This window comes from Somniosus microcephalus, chromosome 17 (assembly GCF_052327205.1).
Source record: "Somniosus microcephalus isolate GS21.2 chromosome 17, FLI_Smic_1.0, whole genome shotgun sequence".
Classification (NCBI taxonomy): Eukaryota; Metazoa; Chordata; class Chondrichthyes; order Squaliformes; family Somniosidae; genus Somniosus; species Somniosus microcephalus.
In genome coordinates, this window is record NC_141003.1 from 17,399,843 (window position 1) to 17,419,644 (window position 19,802).

Sequence of the window (19,802 nt, forward strand, 5' to 3'; positions counted from 1 at the left end):
AGTGTGTTTCACCTCAGAATGCAGTCCCAGGGTAACCGTGACAATTGCCAGTGAGGCATCCCATCATCCTGCTGCGGTTCATGAATTCCAACGTTGATACGAACCGAGACAGTCAGTTTTGATGGCGTTTATCCGCAGGACCAGTAAACGTCACAGGGTGGGTGTAGAGTTTGCATCTGTTTTAGATGCAGGCTGCGTATGGAGCCATCATTACTACCAGCCCTAATTAAACAATAACTTGATTGAGTTATATTCCTGAGCAGGAATATCTCAGCAGATCCCAAGCTCAGTGGTCAGTCAGCATGCCATGCATAGCAACATTTTTAATTCCGTGCTGGAATACTATCCCCCCTACTGTCGGTCAGGCTTTGGTTCCAGTAAAATGTGCACTAATGCTAGTTTATACCCGCAGGCATGAATGTCAATGTAGTTTGAGTTCTGTTAGTATAGGCCACAGCATTAACACATTAAAGGTACAGGGTCCCTTTTGTTGATGTTCGTGGGCCAGACTAGTTACACTGCACTTCTTAGGGGCAATTTTAATCCAATCCACCCGGCGGGAAGCTGACGCGATCAGATTGGGCGCCCGTTTTACACCTCATCCAATTTTACTCTCCATTGACTTCAAAGGAGAGTAAAATCAAGCGGGGTGTAAAACTTGTACTGATGTAACAGGCTTTGCATCAATACAAAGGATATAGTATACTGCAGGAGTGAAGTCGAACAGATCAAAATGCTAGACCCTCTTGAAGAGGTAAAGAAAGAACTTTCATTTATTCAGCATCTTTAATGATCTCGGAATGTCTCAAAGCATTCATAGCCACTGAAGTACTTCTGAAGGGTAGTCACTGTTGTAATGTAGGAAATGCAACAGCCAATTTGTGCACAGTAAGGTCCCTCAAACAGGAATAAGATTAATGGCTAGATAAGCTGTTTTAATGATGTTGATTGAGGGATAAATATTGGCCAGTACACCAGGGAAAACTCCCCATCTCTCCTTCAAAGTAATGCTGAGAGGGCAGATGGGGCCTTGGCTTAACATCTCATCCGAAAGACGGGACCTCCGACAGTGCAGCACTCCCTCAGCACTGCAATGGAGTGTCCGGCATGATCATGTGCTCAAGTCTTTGTGGGACCTGAACCCACGACTTCTGACTCAGAGGCAAGAGCGCTGCCACTGAGCCAAGGTTGACGACTTGTCTGAGTCCGGATCAGAATCAGGATGTCCTGAGATCTTGAAAGGCGCTATATAAATGCAAGTCCTTTCCTTTCCATTCCTTTCATTCGACCTGCTATAATTGGTGTCAGGATTGAGGAACCCTGGGCTGAGGAGGAGAAATTATCCAGCGTTCCAACCACTGCTCTCTGTCCAGCAATTCTTGGCCTGAACTGCATGTGTGTGGATGTCAGGGTTGAGTTTGGCTGTGATGCTACCACAGTCAAACAGCACTCAGTGTAAAGTCTTATACGTCCATAATGGCCTCTTGGGTGAGGTAATGAAGGTTGACTGACATCTGTGGAACCCTACCTCAGCAAAGCTTCAAGGTGCTTCATGAAAGAGGAGATCATTGGTGGAGGAAAAACGAAACGACTGACAGTGGGGTACCAGTACCTGAGTTTTGGTCTCTGTAAAATATGGTGCAGTGCTAGCAGTATAACTCTACACCACTTTAAACAGGTACTGGTCTCAACCCTGCACTTGTAGTATAACAGCGCCATTAAGCTTATGACTTTAGCCCATATTTTGTCAGGGTACAATAGTGCAGTGGTTATGTTAGCCCATATTTAGTCAGGCTACAATGGTGCAGTGGTTATGTTAGCCCATATTTTGTCAGGCTACAATAGTGCAGTGGTTATGTTAGTCCATATTTTGTCAGGGTACAATAGTGCAGTGGTTATGTTAGCCCATATTTTGTCAGGGTACAATAGTGCAGTGGTTATGTTAGCCCATATTTTGTCAGGCTACAATAGTGCAGTGGTTATGTTAGCCCATATTTTGTCAGGGTACAATAGTGCAGTGGTTATGTTAGCCCATATTTTGTCAGGCTACAATAGTGCAGTGGTTATGTTAGCCCATATTTTGTCAGGCTACAATGGTGCAGTGGTTATGTTAGCCCATATTTTGTCAGGGTACAATAGTGCAGTGGTTATGTTAGCCCATATTTTGTCAGGGTACAATAGTGCAGTGGTTATGTTAGCCCATATTTTGTCAGGCTACAATGGTGCAGTGGTTATGTTAGCCCATATTTTGTCAGGGTACAATAGTGCAGTGGTTATGTTAGCCCATATTTTGTCAGGGTACAATAGTGCAGTGGTTATGTTAGCCCATATTTAGTCAGGGTACAATAGTGCAGTGGTTATGTTAGCCCATATTTTGTCAGGGTACAATAGTGCAGTGGTTATGTTAGCCCATATTTTGTCAGGGTACAATAGTGCAGTGGTTATGTTAGCCCATATTTTGTCAGGGTACAGTAGTGCAGTGGTTATGTTAGCCCATATTTTGTCAGGGTACAATGGTGCAGTGGTTATGTTACTGGACTAATAATTAAGAGAACATGAATTCAAATCCCACCATGGCAGTTTGAGAATTTGAATGCAGTTTAAAAAAAGCTGGTGTCAATCAAAAAATTGACCATGAAGCTGTCGGATTGTCATAAAAACCCAACTGATTCACTAATGTCCTTCAGGGAAGAAACCTGCCGTCCTTACCCGGTCTGGGCCTATTAGTGACTCCATCCCCACACCAACATGGTTGACTCTTAACTGCCCTGTGAAGTGGCCCAGCAAGTCACTCAGCTGTATCAAACTGCTGTGCATTGGTTTGAGAAAATGGCCCACCGTCACCTTCTCAAGGGTAACTAGAGATGGGCAATAAATGCCAGCCTTGCCAGTGATGCCCACATTCTGAGAATGAATTAAAAAAAAACACTTTAACAGATGACAGAGTTACTGCATTTATATAAAGGTTAGTCTCATTGAACTTCGAAACCACTCGGTTTATTTGAACAGAAATTGTGCATTTGATCGCCGATAGATGACTCCTGTTTGGGTGGATCAGTAAACCCGGGCATCACTGGGCCACATGATTTTATTTCATGGTGTCTGTGAATGGAACAAGTCATGTCAGGCTGAATGGTACAGCCGCTTCACCAGGATGTTACATTCCTTCTTTTTGTTTTGCTCCTGTAGGATGTCTTCCAAGAGACCGGCCTCTCCGTATGGAGAAACAGATGGAGAGGTAGCCATGGCGACAAACAGACAGAAAGTAGAAGAGGGAGAAAGTGATGGACACCCTGCTTTTCACCTGCCTCTTCCCCCAAGCTTTTCCAACAACCTTCACACAGAGGAGCTACACACACCGTCCGCGTTGACCAGAGAGACTTTATCTTGCGAGAGTCCAACGTCTCTGCATGACACAGTGGTATGTTTATCCTTACTGCGCTGTACATGCAGTTAGTGAAGAAGTGTCACGTTAGCTACTCTTGATAAAGGTATCATTTTGAGGAAAGGCCTATCGCAAGGATTTACGATTGCTATAGTCTTAAATATAAAAGAACAAGTTTGTGTTCTAAGCAGGTCCCAGTAGGGTTGCCAACTCCGATTGGATGTATTCCTGGAGGTGTCATCATATGACCTCCGATCTCCAACCGCCCCGCCCAGTTAAACGACCTTTCCCCCGCCACCCCCATCTTCAATATTTTTATAACTAATAAACAAAAGTGAAAATGAAAAAAGAACACCATTTTTTTTAATGCCTCTATGATTTTTCAGTGTCCAGGAGATTCATCTGTAATCCCTGAGATGCCGGGGCGATCCTGAAGGGCTTGCCACCCAAGGTCCCAGATTTGAGATAGCGACAGCCTGGCTTGGCAATTTTCAGTCCCCGCTTTGACATTCTGTGTCTCGCCAATACTTGGGGGTATTTTCACCATCTAAAACAAATTGTAAGTCTTGTTCAAATTGATGAAAAAGTGACTGACGGAGAAATGAGTCTCTGGTCTATTTAAGTGCTGACTGCTGCGTTTGACGATTATGGCTTAATTTGCTTAAAATAATAAAGAAAACAGTAGCAGACTATAATTGGCAAAGGTTAAAATGAAAGGAGTAAACTCTTGAGTAAAAATAACTTTGTAGTAAAACCGGTTTGTGCTTGATTAATACACATCTGTGAAAGATGGGCACAGCAGTGAGAGAGAAAAAGACTTCAGAAAGGGAGAGAAGGATTAAATGTGAGAAATGTCTGAAAGGAAGAGCATCTGGCAATACAAACAACGTGAGTTCTGTATTTCAATTAGAGAGCACTTTAAATTGGAAAATATTTCTCAATAAACTTCAATCCCATTGTTTCTTTTAAAATTTCTCATTGAATTTGTGTTTACCCAGATGAGGATGGAGAGCTAGATGTTTTTCCTATTTTGTTGGCATCATTGCCAGGCAGAGCATGGGCTAGATATAGGGTAAAGCTCCCTCTACCCTGGTCCAACAGTGTGCCAATGCCCACTGTGACACTTCCATTTCCCCAGAGGCCATCCTCTCTGAGTGGCACTGGCAAATTCTGGTGACCATTTGTGCTGCATGGCGGGATCTTTTTAAGTCGCTATTGCCTCACACTTAGTTAGAACTGAGCTGAGATTTTCCAAGCATTTAACCTCTGGACCTTTAGAGTTATCAGAGAGGGGAGATTTTCATCTGCTCAGTCTGGGCTTGATGCAACCATGGCAGAGCTGGAAGCGCACAGTGCTAGGCCGCTGCGCCTCCAGCTAGTCACATTTCTAAGAAAAAAAAACACCACACAAGAAGACTGACCAAACCGCCTGCTGAAGGTTTTATGGGGTAAATGTTCAGGCTAGAATATTAGTGTTACGTCCGTGTAATAATAAGAAAAGGACTGCAGAGAACAGTACAACAGGTGTTTGCTCAACGTGGTTCAAACTGCAACTGAAACAACAGATTACTACTCAGCGTTATATACAGGTGTGGTCACTGCCGGTACTACAGTATACATGAGCTGTAGAAAGTAGTTCCCCCCTTAAAGGTACATACATTACAATTAGCCATGCATTGGAACATAGGAACAGGAGGAGGCCACTCAGCCCCTCGAGCCTGTTCCGCCATTCAATTAAATCATGGCTGACCTGTAGCTTAACTCCATCTACCCGCTTTGGTTCCATTGAGCAGTGGTTGTTTTTCTTTTGATGAAAAGTCTAGTGGGCTGCGTAAAGGCCGTGCAATCCTATGCTGCCAATATTCTGATATGTGCTCCTGTCATGCGATGGGAACATAAAATCCTCTATTCCAAACCCATCAGTCATAGTGTTAAAAGAATTGCTTCTGATGTGGTCATCTGGACGATTGTGTTGATAGTGGAATGCACCATCCAATTTACTTTTTATCTTCCCTTCTTTGTCCCAGAACCTTGTCATCTGGTTAGCTGCAGGTAGAGTTGCCAATTCTCCCGGATTGTCCTGGAGAAAAACCCAGGAGAAAAATCATAGGGGGCATTAAAAAAAAAAAAATCACACATGGGGGGGAGAAAAGGTTGTTTGACCGACTATCAGAAACCATCCACTCAAGTAACGAAGCATCTGTTCGCTTTCCAATTGGCTGGGAAGGCAGTGCGCCACGAGGAGGGACTTATTGAGCGACCAATGGTGAGAGTGTTGGGGGTCGGGCGTTAAGAGGCAGGAGGTCATGTGATGAAACCTCCGGGAATGCATCCAACCAGAGGTGGCAAATCCTTAACTGTGAGTCTGAAGACCTAGACAAGCTCTGTGTCTGGGTCGGGGGGAAGAGGTAGAGTGGAGCATGAGGTAGTGGTGTAAAATGCTAAAGGAATAAGATTGAAGTGTGGAAGACCACGAGCAGTTCAGCACTGAGTACAATCTCTGAACCAACAAGTAGTTTTGTCCTGTCTGCCAAGTACACCCATCACCATCCCTGCATTTATAGTCATTTGGAGTCTGGATAGGGCGGCCAACCCTGGCTGGACATAATCCAGGAGGTTTATTCACATGACCTCCCCCCTCGAACCGCCCCGCCCCCACGCTCCCACCATTGGTCACCCGATATGGCCAATTGGAAAGCGAACAGACTCTTTGGTTCCCGATTGATTCTTGACTTGTCAATCTAACAGCGCTTTCCCCCCCTTCTCAAATATTTTTATAAAATAAATATAACTAAAAAATGGAAAAGAAAATGGAAAAAACCCCACAGATTTTTTTTTTAATGCCCTGATGATTATTTCTCCCGGGTTTGCTTGCAGCTGTGTCCAGGAGATTAATCTTTGATTCCCGGAGACTCCAGGGCAATGCTGGAGGGTTTGGCAGCCCTAATTCAGGAAGACTGGCATTTCCACTGTTAAATCCGGCTCCCTCATCCTGGCAGCAGTCTCGTGCACCCAGCTTTTCATGGCTCAATGAGGCTGCAGCGGGGGTGGGGTGGTGGGGGGGCGGGGGGGGTAAGAGAGGCGAATTGAGCAGTGTGAATGTCAGGGGCTGGATCACATATGCTGGGGTCCCAGAATCCGATATTAAAACAACCCCAACTTAAAGGCGGCTCTCAAGGCGGGAGAGTTGGCGTGTTATCCGTGACTACGGTGAAATTCCAGTTTGCTTACTCGTTTCCATGTATGTCACAATATTCACATCAGCCTTTCCAGATAATCTTTGAGCCCTAACCAATCAGACACTGTGTAAGCTTTCATTACTCGAGAAGTAAATCTCGGAACATAAAATGTGGCTTAATCGTTCACGCTGGATGGAATGACATCTACCCAGCAGCTTGTTTAATGTCAAGCTACAGAGAAAAAAAAAGCTGATATAGAGGCAGGATCAGTGGATTATTTAAGATCTAAAACATCCTGTCCGAGGATTGCGTCCATTCACATATGTAAGATATTAAGTTTGCATAGATTACCTACGACCAAATCCACTCTGACTGGCAGAGAAGTTTAGAGAGATTTACATTAGAGAATCGAGAGAACTCAAGGGCTTTGTCACAGCAATTGTATAAAGTGATATACTGTGTAAATCTACTGGTGTGTCCCTAGATAGTGCAGAGGCTTACAGCCTCTCAGAGCACAGATTACTGCTTTATCTTGTCATACTGAATTAACACACTGGAACACCGTTAAACAGTGGTGACCTGTTCATCTTTGAGAATTGCAGCAGCGAGAAGATGATGTAGCGATGGTATTTAAATCTTTCTTTAACAGCAGGTTGTTTCTGAGTTCCATCGCTGCAGTATCCAGAAGAACAGGCAGTAGGAAATCGCCGGCAGAGCTTCCTTACCTGGTCTCTGACTTAACTGGCGGCTCCATATTTACCAAAACTAGGGGCCATAAATATAAGACAGTCACCAGTAAATCCAATTGGGAATTCAGGAGAAACTGCTTTACCCAGAGTGTGGTGAGAATGTGGAACTCGCTACCACAAGGAGTGGTTGAGGCGAATAGTATAGATGCATTTAAGGGGAAGCTGGTTAATCATGAGAAAGAAAGGAATAGAAGGATATGCTGATAGGGTTAATGGGAGGAGGCATGTGCTGAGCTTCAACGACGGCACAGACCAGTTGGGCCGAACATGCTGTACATTCTATGTCATTCTACTTGTTCGAAATGTAAAATTAAACAATACCAACACTATGACCGGAATTTTAATCAGGAGGCGGGTTGGGAGCGGAGACGGGGGTGGGGTGCTAGGAAGCAGTCGGCAGAACGGGTTTCCTGCAGGCCCTTCCGAATTTCACGGCAGAGCCTGATTTGCATTTCAAATCTTTGTTCCCCGCCCGCAGTCAGCCAGATGGAGAGGCTGGCAGGCTGCGGGCAGGTGGGATTGCGGCACTAGGCCGCAGGGAGGAGGGTGGGAGGGATCCGGGTGGGGGCTGATGGGTGGTCGGGAGCCAGAGGAGGATCGGGGGGGGCGGGGGAGGGAAGCATTGTGGCCAGAGGAGCATCGGGCCTGGAGTGGGGAGTCCAGGAAGGCGATCGGAGGCCTCGGGGTGGGGGGGTCGGAGGCCTCGGTGGGATCTGTGGCGTCGGGGGGGGTAAGGGGGTTCAGAGGCCTCGGGGAGGGGGGAATCGGAGGCCTTGGGGGGGGGGATCATAGAAACATAGAGAAACATAGAAAAATAGGAGCAGGAGTAGGCCATTCGGCCCTTCGAGCCTGCTCCGCCATTCAATGTGGTCATGGCTGATCCTCTACCTCAAAACCATATTCCCGCTCTCTCCCCATACCCCTTAATGCCTTTTATGTCTAGAAATCTATCTATCTCCTTCTTAAATATATTCAGTGACTTGGCCTCCACAGCCTTCTGTGGTAGAGAATTCCACAGGTTCACCACCCTCTGAGTGAAGAAATTTCTCCTCATCTCAGTCCTAAATGTCCTACCCCGTATCCTGAGACTGTGACCCCTCGTTCTAGACCCCCCAGCCAGGGGAAACATCCTCCCTGCATCCAGTCTGTCTAGACCTATCAGAATTTTATATGTTTCAATGAGATCCCCTCTCATTCTTCTAAACTCTAGTGAATACAGGCCTAGTCGACCCAATCTCTCCTCATACAACAGTCCTGCTATCCCAGGAATCAGTCTGGTGAACCTTCGCTGCACTCCCTCTATGGCAAGTATATCCTTTCTTGGGTAAGGAGACCAAAATTGCACACAGTACTCCAGGTGTGGTCTCACCAAGGCTCTGTACAACTGTAGTAAGACATCCTTGCTCCTGTACTCAAATCCTCTTCAAATGAAGGCCAACATATCATTTGCCTTCCTAACTGCTTGCTGCACCTGCATGATTGCTTTCAGTGACTGGTGTACAAGGACACCCAGGTCCCTTTGTACATCAGCATTTCCCAATCTATCACCATTTAAATAATACTCTACCTTTCTGTTTTTCCTACCGAAGTGGATAACTACACATTTATTCATGTTATACTGCATCTGCCGTGTATTTGCTCACTCACTCAACTTGTTTAAATCGCCTTGAAACCTCTTTGCATCCTCCTCACAGCTCACAACCCCACCTAGTTTTGTGTCATCAGCAAAGTTGGAAATATTACATTTGGTTCCCTCATCCAAATCATTGATATATATTGTGAATAGCTGGGGCCCAAGCACTGATCCCTGTGGTACCCCACTAGTCACCGCCTACCACCCCAAAAAGTTATTCCTACTCTCTGTTTCCTGTCTGTTAACCAATTTTCAATCCATGCCAGTATATTACCTCCAATCCCATGTGCTTTAATTTTGCACACTAGCCTCTTATGTGAGACTTTATCAAAGGCCTTCTGAAAATCTAAATACACCACATCCACTGGTTCTCCCTTATCTATTCTACCAGTTACATCCTCAAAAAACTCCAGTAGGTTTGTCAAACACAATTTCCCTTTCATAAATCCATGTTGACTTTGTCTAATCCCGTTGATATTTTCTAAGTGTCCTGTTATCACATCCTTTATAATAGACTCTAGCATTTTCCCTACTACTGATGTTAGGCTAACCGGTCTGTAGTTCCCGGTTTTCTCTCTCTCTCCCTTTTTAAATAGTGGGGTTACATTTGCCACCCTCCAATCTGCCGGAACTGTTCCATAATCTATAGAATTTTGGAAGATGACAACCAATGCATCCACTATTTCCATGGCTACCTCTTTTAGTACTCTGGGATGCAGATTATCAGGCCCTGGAGATTTATCAGCTTTCAGTCCCATTAATTTCTCCAGCACTTTTTTTTACTAATACTAATTTCCTTTAATTCCTCCTTCTCACTAGACCCTTGGTTCCCTCGCATTTCTGGGAAGTTATTTGTGTCCTCTTCTGTGAAGACAGAACCCAAGTATTTGTTTAATTGCTCTGCCATTTCCTTGTTCCCCATTAGAAATTCTCCCGTTTCTGACTGTAAGGGACCTACATTTGTCTTCACTAATCTTTTTCTTTTTACATACTTGTAGAAGCTTTTACAATCAGCTTTTATGTTCCTCGGGGGGGGGGGGGCGGGATTGGAGGCCAATCACGGGGGTTGGGTGGCACACCTCCTGGATCCAGCAGTCCTCGCCTTACTTTAGCTGACGGGTTCTACGATGCCTCGGAAACCCGGCCAGCCAGAGTTAAATTTGAAATACTGGTTACATCTGAGGCATGCAGCCTCATCATTATAATATTTAAATGGCTGACATGTCCCTTGGGAGTGGGTTGGCTGCCCGTCCCCTGTTCCACCTCCGTTAAAACCGGAAGTGGGCGGGTTGGAGGCAGGTTGAGGTGGGGATTCAGTTTTTTTAACACTTTAACCTCCCACCCAACCGCAACCCACCTGTTTCTTGGGGTTTAAAATTCCCCCTATAATTCTGACCAATGTTCCCGTTAAGTTGTGCGGCTGTGCAGCGGTCTTGAGGTCCCGCGCAGGCCGTTCACCGGCTTTTGTCTGGGAAAAACCGAGCATGCGCGGAAATTTGAATGGGCCACGCAGCTCGTTAAAGGGCCCGTACGCCGGAAGAAAAAATAAGAGGGGGCATTGATACTGACACACAAATCTATACATATATATAAGATGTTCTCTTTATTTCAGTTGTTTTCACCTGCCTTATGATATTTCCAGATGCTTAGGGTTAGGGGTTGCGGGGCAGCAGGGTATTTGTCCCTGCTTGCGCTCGTATTCTCATTTATTGTTGCACTGAGGCCTGCCACTTCTATTTGGCTTTTTATTACTTCTTGTCCTTTTTTTCTTGCCAATATCTGGTGGGGTTTTTTGTCCTCGGCTGGGGCTCTGGTCATGGGCTTGGTCCTGGTCCCCATCAGATTATGGCTCCCTATATTAGCATTGTTTGCATGGGGGGTTTGGGGGGAGGTGGTTTTAGCGTTAGAGGTTGGGGTTGGGGCCTATTCTGGATCGGGGAAAGTCTGGGCTACGTTCAGGGTTTGGGTAATCAAGATTAGGGTTGGCTTTTTTGGGGGGTGTTTTAGGGTTAGGGTTAGGGTGAGGAACCCACCTCTCTAAGGGATGATGTTAAACCTTCTCCAGCTTCGACCTGTCACAGAGCAATCGGAAGGCAACTGCGATGTTGAAAGAGGGAAAGTCACCTGTGCTTTTGGGGAGAAGTGTCTATGGCAGCCTGTCTTGAGCTTTGCTGACACCTATCTACGGAATTAGGAGAACATCTTAAAAAGTGGATCGCACATCACTGACATTGGCAAGCTCCGGCTTCTGGGGTTGTTTTCTTTGGAGCAGAGGAGGCTGAGGGGAGATTTAATTAAGGTGTGTAAAATTATGAGGGGCCTAGATAGAGTGCATGGGAAGGATCTATTTCCCATAGCAGAGATCAATAACCAGGGGGCACAGATTTAAAGTGATTGGTAGAAGGATTAGAGGGGAGTTGAGGAGAACATTTTTCACCCAGAGGGTGGTGGGGGTCTGGAACTCACTGCCTGAAAGGGTGGTAGAGGCAGAAACCCTCATTGCATTTAAAAAAGTACAGGAAACTCTTTGGTATCCGGCACCGACGGGACCGGGATGGTGCCAGTTGATTAAAAATTCCGGATGACGGAGAGGGTTATCTACCGAGGCTATTTTTAACAAACAAAGAGTCAGACTCCTGTTATTGAGGTGTTCGGACTTCCGACAGCGCCAAGGAGCCGAGTAGTGGCAGTTTGGAGAACTACCCCCACTGACTAACTCGGCCACCGCGGGAGACTCGGACTCGGCAACATTTCCGGTTATTGAGGTGTTGTTTTCGGAGTATGAATTTTGCCGGTTAATAGAGAATTAGGTGCCGTTTAAACGAGAGTTTCCTGTACTTGGATATTCACTTGAAATGCCGTAACCTACAAGGCTACAGAGCAAGAGCTGGAAAGTGGGATTAGACTAGATAGCTATTTGTCAGCCAGCGCAGACACGATGGGCTGAATGGCCTCCTTCTGTGCCATAAATATGTATGATTCTACAGGTGCTGCCTCCCCTCCCCAGACAGTGACGGAGAGAGTAGTGAGTCAGATAGTCACTCCGTCATTAAGACTTGGCATCAGGACCATCTGATTTGGATTTCCCCACTCCCCCATCCCTATTTGTTGCTTCTGTGGTACAAGAAAGCAGAAAATAGAACGCTTGCAACCTTTCAGGGCAAGATTCGCATTGAAAGCGGGAGACGCGCTTGCTGTTGGACTTTTTTTTTTCTTGAAGCACTTCTGGAAATTAGGCCCATCATTTTAACAATTTGACACTACTTACAGATCTTTTCTTCATTAATTAAATTAACTTTGAATGCCACCAGCTATATGAACAGCGGTCTCTTTCATCTTCATTATTACTACCTGCCTGGGCTTCTTGCTGTGCGCTGAGGAGTTCAGTCTGCTGTTCAACTCAGTGCGGTGAGCTCACACCAAACATCGCAGACGGGAGAGAGTCTTACAGTCCCCGCACGCACCCCCCCCCCCCCTTCTCCTAAACAACAAAAAAAGCACTCTGTGGGGTTTGCGGGTCATTTGTTTCAAACATATAACAAGAGCCACAAAAAAATCTCGTTGGATCTATACATATCCTTCCTTTCATACAGATGTACCACGGGAGAAAAAAGCAACAATTTCCATTACATATTAAACTCATACATTAAACAAAAAAAGATAAAAGCAAATATATTCAGCGATGTCTGTTGCCTTAGACTAGTTGCAGGAGGCTATTCAGGACAGAATAAGTGGAAATTAATTGGAACGTAGAAGAAATAGGAACAGAATGGGAAATTTAGTATAATTATAAAGAAATGCAGACAAATAAGTTATTCTTGAAAGACTTGGAATAAGGCAATTCACATTTATAGCCATAATATGAAATTAGTAAAGGGCCTAAACCCCCTTTAGCCTCCAAGTCACTTTTTGGCACCTAATTACTAAATGGAACAGCTTTATTATGTAGGCTATTAAAAATAATGTGTTTTGATAGTTACGCTTTTTTTTTCTTTGTGTTCCTGAGGATTTGCTAGGAATTGCCTTTTTTATTGGATAGACTATAAAATATTAATGCTGCACAAATATTCCCTTTTATAATTCATAGCGGGCTTTAGAATTTGAACGATTCCCAACTTTAAAGGGGCCATGCGGTTCTTTGCCTATTGATGGAGCGGGGTAAGTTGGGATGGTGTGGCGGGGTGGGGGGGGGCAGAGTGGGTTGTTTCCCTCCCCCTCCCGCCCTCGGGTCACCCAGGCCGCTGGCCGTGTGGAGTGTTCCACCGCCTCATGCTTTCACTTAACGCTCCCCCAGCCTTCCGAGTTGAAAAATGGAGTCATCTCAAAATGCCACACAGACACCCAGAACTGGACTTCCAGCAACTTGTGTGGGGAATGGGGCAGGAAATTCAAAACCGAGCTGGAACAAACGAGAATGGTTTTGGCGTAAAGTCATGTTACCAGTGCCCGTAGGGGACTTTGAGTTTCCAGTTTCTTAAAAAAAACACACCCCCTCAAGTGGAAAAGAATTCACGTCCCATATATAGGCCCTTTAGGCACTTACCCAAGATTTGATACCAAACTAGTTTGACTCGACCTGACTTATATTTCTTCGGTTCTGACAGCATTTCTGTAACTGTAGGCTTGAATCTTCCAGGCAGTAATTCCCCAATTTAAGCTGTTTGAGTATAGACTTGCTGAATTCCAATTGAGAGTTCATCAAGTCAGGTTGCAAATTTAACGCCAGTTAATGCAGCATTGAGATACTTATGCCCTATGGACCCATACCCAATTAGAGCCAAAACTCCTCGGACGCATAGAGCTCCCGGGGGTGGAGACACTCATCAGATTACTCTAGGCTGGAACTGAGCCCAGATCCCAGAGGTAAAATGACCAAGATGTAACCCATAATGTTACCCAGCCAATTGGCAGCTTACATAGAATTACATAGAATGTACAGCATAGAAACGGCCCATTTGGCCCCACTGGTCTATGCCAGTGTTTATGCTCCACACGAGCCTCCTTCCACCCCTCTTCATCTAACACTATCAGCATATCCTTCTATTCCTTTCTTTCTCATGTGTTTACCTAGCTTCCCCTTAAATGTATCTACGCTATTCGCCTCAACCACTCCATGTGGTAGCGAGTTCCACATTCTCACCACTCTCTGGGTTATAGTTATAATGCCAGCAACACCAATGCATTTTGGGTGCCATAGTTGAACTGATTGTGCCAAGGACCTGGTGAGAGTATCAGGGCGAGAAAGAATGGTAGAATGTAATATTTTTTCAACTGATTCAAAAAAGTAGCTGAGTATTTGGACAGGTCTATTCCATCCATACTATTTCTGTTTGTACATCAAGAAATATTTAAGAGGGCCCATGCAATCTGGATGTGTGTAAACTTGCCTATACTGCTACAGCTCTTATATTATTTTTATATATTCATTCATGGGATGTGGGTGTCGCTGGCAAGGCCAGCATTTATTGTCCATCCCCAGTTGCCCTTGAGAAGTTGTTAGATAGAGGGTTCCAGGAATTTGAAAAGGCGGCGATGAGGGAACGGTGATATATGTCCAAGTCAGGATGGTGTGTGACTTAGAGGGGGACTTGGAGGTGGTGGTGTTCCCATGCGCCTGCTGCCCTTGTCCTTCTAGGGGGTAGAGGTTGCGGGTTTGGGAGGTGCTGTTGAAGAAGCCTTGGCGAGTTGCTGCAGTGCATCTTGTAGATGGTACACACTGCAGCCACGGTGCGCCGGTGGTGGAGGGAGTGAATGTTTAAGGTGGTGGATGAGCTGTCAATCAAGCGGGCTGCTTTGTCCTGGATGGTGTCGAGCTTCTTCAGTGTTGTTGGAGCTGCACTCATCCAGGCAAGTGGAGAGTACAAGATCTATTTTACTGTGATTTTAATATGATTCTTTGAACAATTTATATTTCTCTCAACATTACTTGCTGGGCATTGATTAACCCACAGTGTAATTTGACTTTTAATGTCAACAAAATGATAATGACATTAGATTAGGTACGGATTAGCAACGATTAACAAAGGCAGATTAGCAAAGGCAAACAAAGCCTACATTTCGTTGTACTGCACTTGTGCACTAACAATGACAATAAAAGTTGATTTGATTTGATTATTGACTCTATCTCTAAATATCCACGCTGTTTTTATAATTAAGTCCAGGGAAATGAACCTTGGGCTCTGGCAACTTATTAAGTGACTTGGACATGCTTTCCTAAAATAATTCAAATATTTCTTGTTTTCTCCTCCTCCCCCCCCCCCCATATGTTTTGACTAGGATCACGACGGCAATAAAGCAGCATCTCTTTTCCCTACACACAACTCATCTACCTCACCTCTGAAGACTGAAGAAGGGGCTCGACAGAGCAGCGAGTCCGGGTCTGGCACAGCGCTGGGCACTCCAGAGAGGCGCAAAGGCAGCCTAGCCGACGTAGTGGACACACTGAAACAGAAGAAAATGGAGGAGCTCATCAAGAGCGAGCCTGAGGGTAAGCGAAAGGGAATAGATGTTTCATTTCAGGGGGCGGAGGGGGTGCGGGGACCGTAAAGAGGGAACGAGCTTATTAAGAAGCGGCACCGCTCTGTTGCCAGTTCAAAGAGAGAAAGGTCTCGCGGCAACTGCAGATACAAGAGCTAAACCTTGGGTTTTGCCAAACAGTCTCTGCAAAGTGTCCTTGTTCACATGCCGGTCTGACTTAATTGGAATCACCTTTGTGAAGTCTATGTAGCCTGTATTTGAAAACTGTTCAAATTAACTCTACAAAACAGGCAAACAAATGTTGAATTCAATGCAAAGTACTGGATTACACTTTGAAAGCAGATGTTAATACACAGATTTGTGCAAAAAGTGCTTAATCATCTTTTCTGGGTTGCTGAAACTGACTTCGACGGGTTGAATGTCGATTTGCAATGATTAAACTTGAAGCGTGCTGCGAAGGCTGGATAAGTTGAAAGTTAAACGGTCTGACTCTGGAAGACAGGATTGAATGGCTTGGCGTTTTTATTGCTGCGAGCGTACTGATAGAAACTGGACCGCGTGTGGTAACTATTGGCACAAACGAGTTACTTGAACGAGTTAATGACGCCAGCACCGACCTGGTTTATTTATTATGATAGCAAAATACTGCAGATGTTGGAAATCTGAAATAACAACAGAAAATGCTGGAAAAACTCAGCAGGTCAGGCAACATCCGTGGAGAGAAATTTGAGTTGACGTTTCGGGTCGAACCCTTCTTCAAAACTGGAAAGAAAAGAAATTAGATCGAAGGCAGGGCTGCGATCGGACAAAAGAAGTGAAAGAAACAAAAGAGCTAGACGAGATGGTAATAGGCTGAGATTAGGTGTGAAGTGTACTGGCAGGGCAAGAGATAGCTGCCAGGTGTGAGAGAGAAACAAAAGGAAAGGGGGGGGGGTGGAAAGGAGTGGAAAAATTACAAGAAAAAATGTAATAGGGGCCGAGGTTATGATCTGAAATTGTTGAACTCGATATTGAGTCCGGACCTCACCGTCCTTGGCCCCTTGTATTGTTCCACGGAAGCTCAACTTAAACTCGAGGAACAGCACCTCATCTTCCGATTAGGCACTCTGCAGCCTTCCGGACTCAATATCGAGTTCAACAATTTCAGATCATAACCTCGGCCCCTATTACATTTTTTCTTGTAATTTTTCCACTCCTTCCGCCCCCGCCCCCGCCTTTCCTTTTGTTTCTCTCTCACACCTGGCAGCTATCTCTTGCCCTGCCGGTACACTTCACACCTAATCTCAGCCTATTACCATCTCGTCTAGCTTCGAACACCTTTTATTGTCCCTTTCTCTGCTTTTGTTTCTTTTACTTCTTTTGTCAGATCGCAGATTTTCTTTCCAGTTTTGAAGAAGGGTTCGACCCGAAACGTCAACTCAAATTTCTCTCCACGGATGTTGCCTGACCTGCTGAGTTTTTCCAGCATTTTCTGTTGTTATTTTGGTTTATTTATTACTTTGGGGGAACATTTTTAACCTAACGCACCCGGCAGGAAACTGACGGGATTGGCTCGAAGCTCACCTGATCAAAGTCGATGGAGGGTAAAATCGGGCGGGTGTAAAGCTGCCATCGACCCGATCCCATCAGTGTCCTCGGGGCAGATTAGGGTAAAATGACCCCCTTTGTGCTGCAATTCAATCTGCCCAATTTCTTTTTTTTTTGTAGGGGGGCCGGGTATTTTTCAGTTATTGCCAAAGGAATTCTGTGCTTGGTTTTTAAGAACCCATCAAACAAATACCGCAGAGTGTGACATCATTAAAGTTATTTAAAAGCTGTACTTATAATTTCCATTTTAAAGAAATGACAAGGATCTTCCATTGAAATCAAATCTGTTTTGCATTTTCTCCCCTTCCTGCCCTGAAGGTGCTGACAGCTCCATGAGTGCTTACCTCATTCAAGTGGTAATTCTTCATGTGTGACAGTGGAGATTGGCACTTTCTGACAAGGCCATGGGCCACTACCAACCCCCAATCACCCAACCTCGGCACATTCTTTTGGGCCTCCCAAGAGGGAGGCCATTCGGCCCGCCATGCCCGTGCCGGCTCTTTGGTAGACCTATCCAATTAGTCCCACTCCCCTGCTCTTTCCCCACAGCCCTGCAATTGTTTTTCCCTTCAAGTATTTCTCCAATTCCCTTTTGAAAGTTACTATTGAATCTGATTCCACCACCTTTTCAGGCAGTGCATTCCAGATCACAACAACTCGCTGTGCCAATTATCTTCAATCTGTGCCCTCTGATTCGGACAGGTTGGGTGATTGGGCAGATGCATGGCAGATGCAGTATAATGTGGATAAATGCGAGGTTATCCACTTTGGTGGCAAAAACAGGAAGGCAGATTATTATCTGAACGGCAATAGATTGGGAAAAGGGGAAGTGCAACGAGACCTGGGTGTCCTTGTGCACCAGTCGCTGAAGGTAAGCATGCAGGTGCAGCAGGCGGTTAAGAAGGCAAATGGTATGTTACACAGAAACATAGAAACATAGAAGATAGGAGCAGGAGTAGGCCATTCAGCCCCTCGAACCTGCTTCACCATTCAATGAGATCATGGCTGATCATCCAAATTCAGTACCCTGTCCCTGCCTTCTCTCCATAGCCCTTGATCCTTTTAGCCTTAAGAAATATATCTAACTCCTTCTTGAATATATTTAATGAATTGGCCTCTACTGCCTTCTGTGGTAGAGAATTCCACAGGTTCACCGCTCTCTGGGTGAAGAAATTCCTCCTCATCTCTGTCCTAAATGGCTTACCCCTTATCCTTAGACTGTGACCCCTGGTTCTGGACTCCCCGGCCATCGGGAACATCCTTGCTGCATCTAGTCTGTCTAGTCCTGTTAGAATTTTATAAGTTTCAATGAGATCCCCTCTCATTCTTCTAAACTCCAGCGAGTATAAGCCCAATCGACCCAATCTCTCCTCATACGTCATTCCTGCCATCCCAGGTATCAGTCTGGTGAATCTTCACTGCACTCCCTCCATGGCAAGAACATCCTTCCTCAGATAAGACGACCAAAACTGCACACAATGCTCAAGATGTGGTTTCACCAAGGCCCTGTACAACTGCAGCAAGTTCCTGCACTCAAACCCTCTCGTTATGAAGGCCAACATACCATTTGCCTTCTTAACTGCCTGCTGCACCTACATGCTTACCTTCAGCGACTGGTGCACAAAGACACCCAGGTCTCGTTGCACTTCCCCTTCTCCCAATCTATTGCCATTCAGATAATAATCTGCCTTCCTGTTTTTGACACCAAAGTGGATAACCGCGCATTTATCCACGTTATATTGCATCTGCCATGCTTCTGCCCAATCACCCAACCTGTCCAAATCATACTGGAGTTTCTCGGCATCCTCCTCACAGCACACACGCCCACCCAGCTTTGTGTCATCTGCAACCTTGGAGATATTACATCTAGTTCCCTCGTCTAGATCATTAGTATATATTGTGAATAACTGGGGTCCTAGGACTGATCCCTGCGGTACCCCACTAGTCACTGCCTGCCACTCGGAAAAAGACCCGTTTATTCCAACTCTTTGCTTTCTGTCTGCCAACCAGTTCTCTATCCAAGTCAATACCTTGCCCCCAATCCCATGTGCCTTAACTTTACACGCTGATCTCTTATGTTGGGCTTCATAGCGAGAGGATTCGAGTACAGGAGCAAGGATGTCTTGCTGCAGTTGTACAGGGCCTTGGTGAGACCACACCATATTGTGTGCAGTTTTGGTCGCCTTATCTGAGGAAGAATGTTCTTGCCATAGAGGGAGTGCAGCGAAGATTCACCAGACTGATACCTGGGATGGCAGGAATGACGTATGAGGAGAGATTGGGTCGATTGGGCTTGTACTCGCTAGAGTTTAGAAGACTGAGAGGTGATCTCATTGAAACTTATAAAATTCTAACAGGACTAGACAAACTAGATGCAGGAAGGATGTTCCCGATGGTGGGGGAGTCCGGAACCAGGGGTCACAGTCTAAGGATAAGGGGTAAGCCATTTAGGACAGAGATGAGGGGGAATTTCTTCACCCAGAGAGTGGTGAACCTGTGGAATTCTCTACCACAGAAGGCAGTGGAGGCCAATTCATTAAATATATTCAAGAAGGAGTTAGATATATTTCTTAAGGCTAAAGGGATCAAGGGATATGGGGAGAAGGCAGGGACAGGGTACTGAATTTGGATGATCAGCCATGATCTCATTAAATGGTGGAGCAGGCTCGAAGGGCCGAATGGCCTACTCCTGCTCCTATCTTCTATGTTTCTATGTTACCGACCCTCCTGCCACTGGAAACAGTTGCTCCCTATTTACTCTTTCAAAACTCCCTTCACCTTCTCTGCTCTAA

The 19,802-nt window shown here is 45.4% G+C and overlaps 1 protein-coding gene across 5 annotated transcripts in view; it reads left to right on the forward strand.

The window, feature by feature from the left end:
• sox5 (SRY-box transcription factor 5) overlaps positions 1-19,802 on the forward strand; it is a 334,975-nt gene that overhangs the window by 100,598 nt on the left and 214,575 nt on the right. For all 5 annotated transcript variants that reach the window (XM_086009986.1, XM_086009988.1, XM_086009989.1 and 2 more), the window contains exons 2-3: positions 3,190-3,421; positions 15,223-15,433. In XM_086009986.1, coding sequence (XP_085866112.1) covers positions 3,190-3,421; positions 15,223-15,433 — 443 coding nt within the window. The remainder of the gene's footprint in view (positions 1-3,189; positions 3,422-15,222; positions 15,434-19,802) is intronic.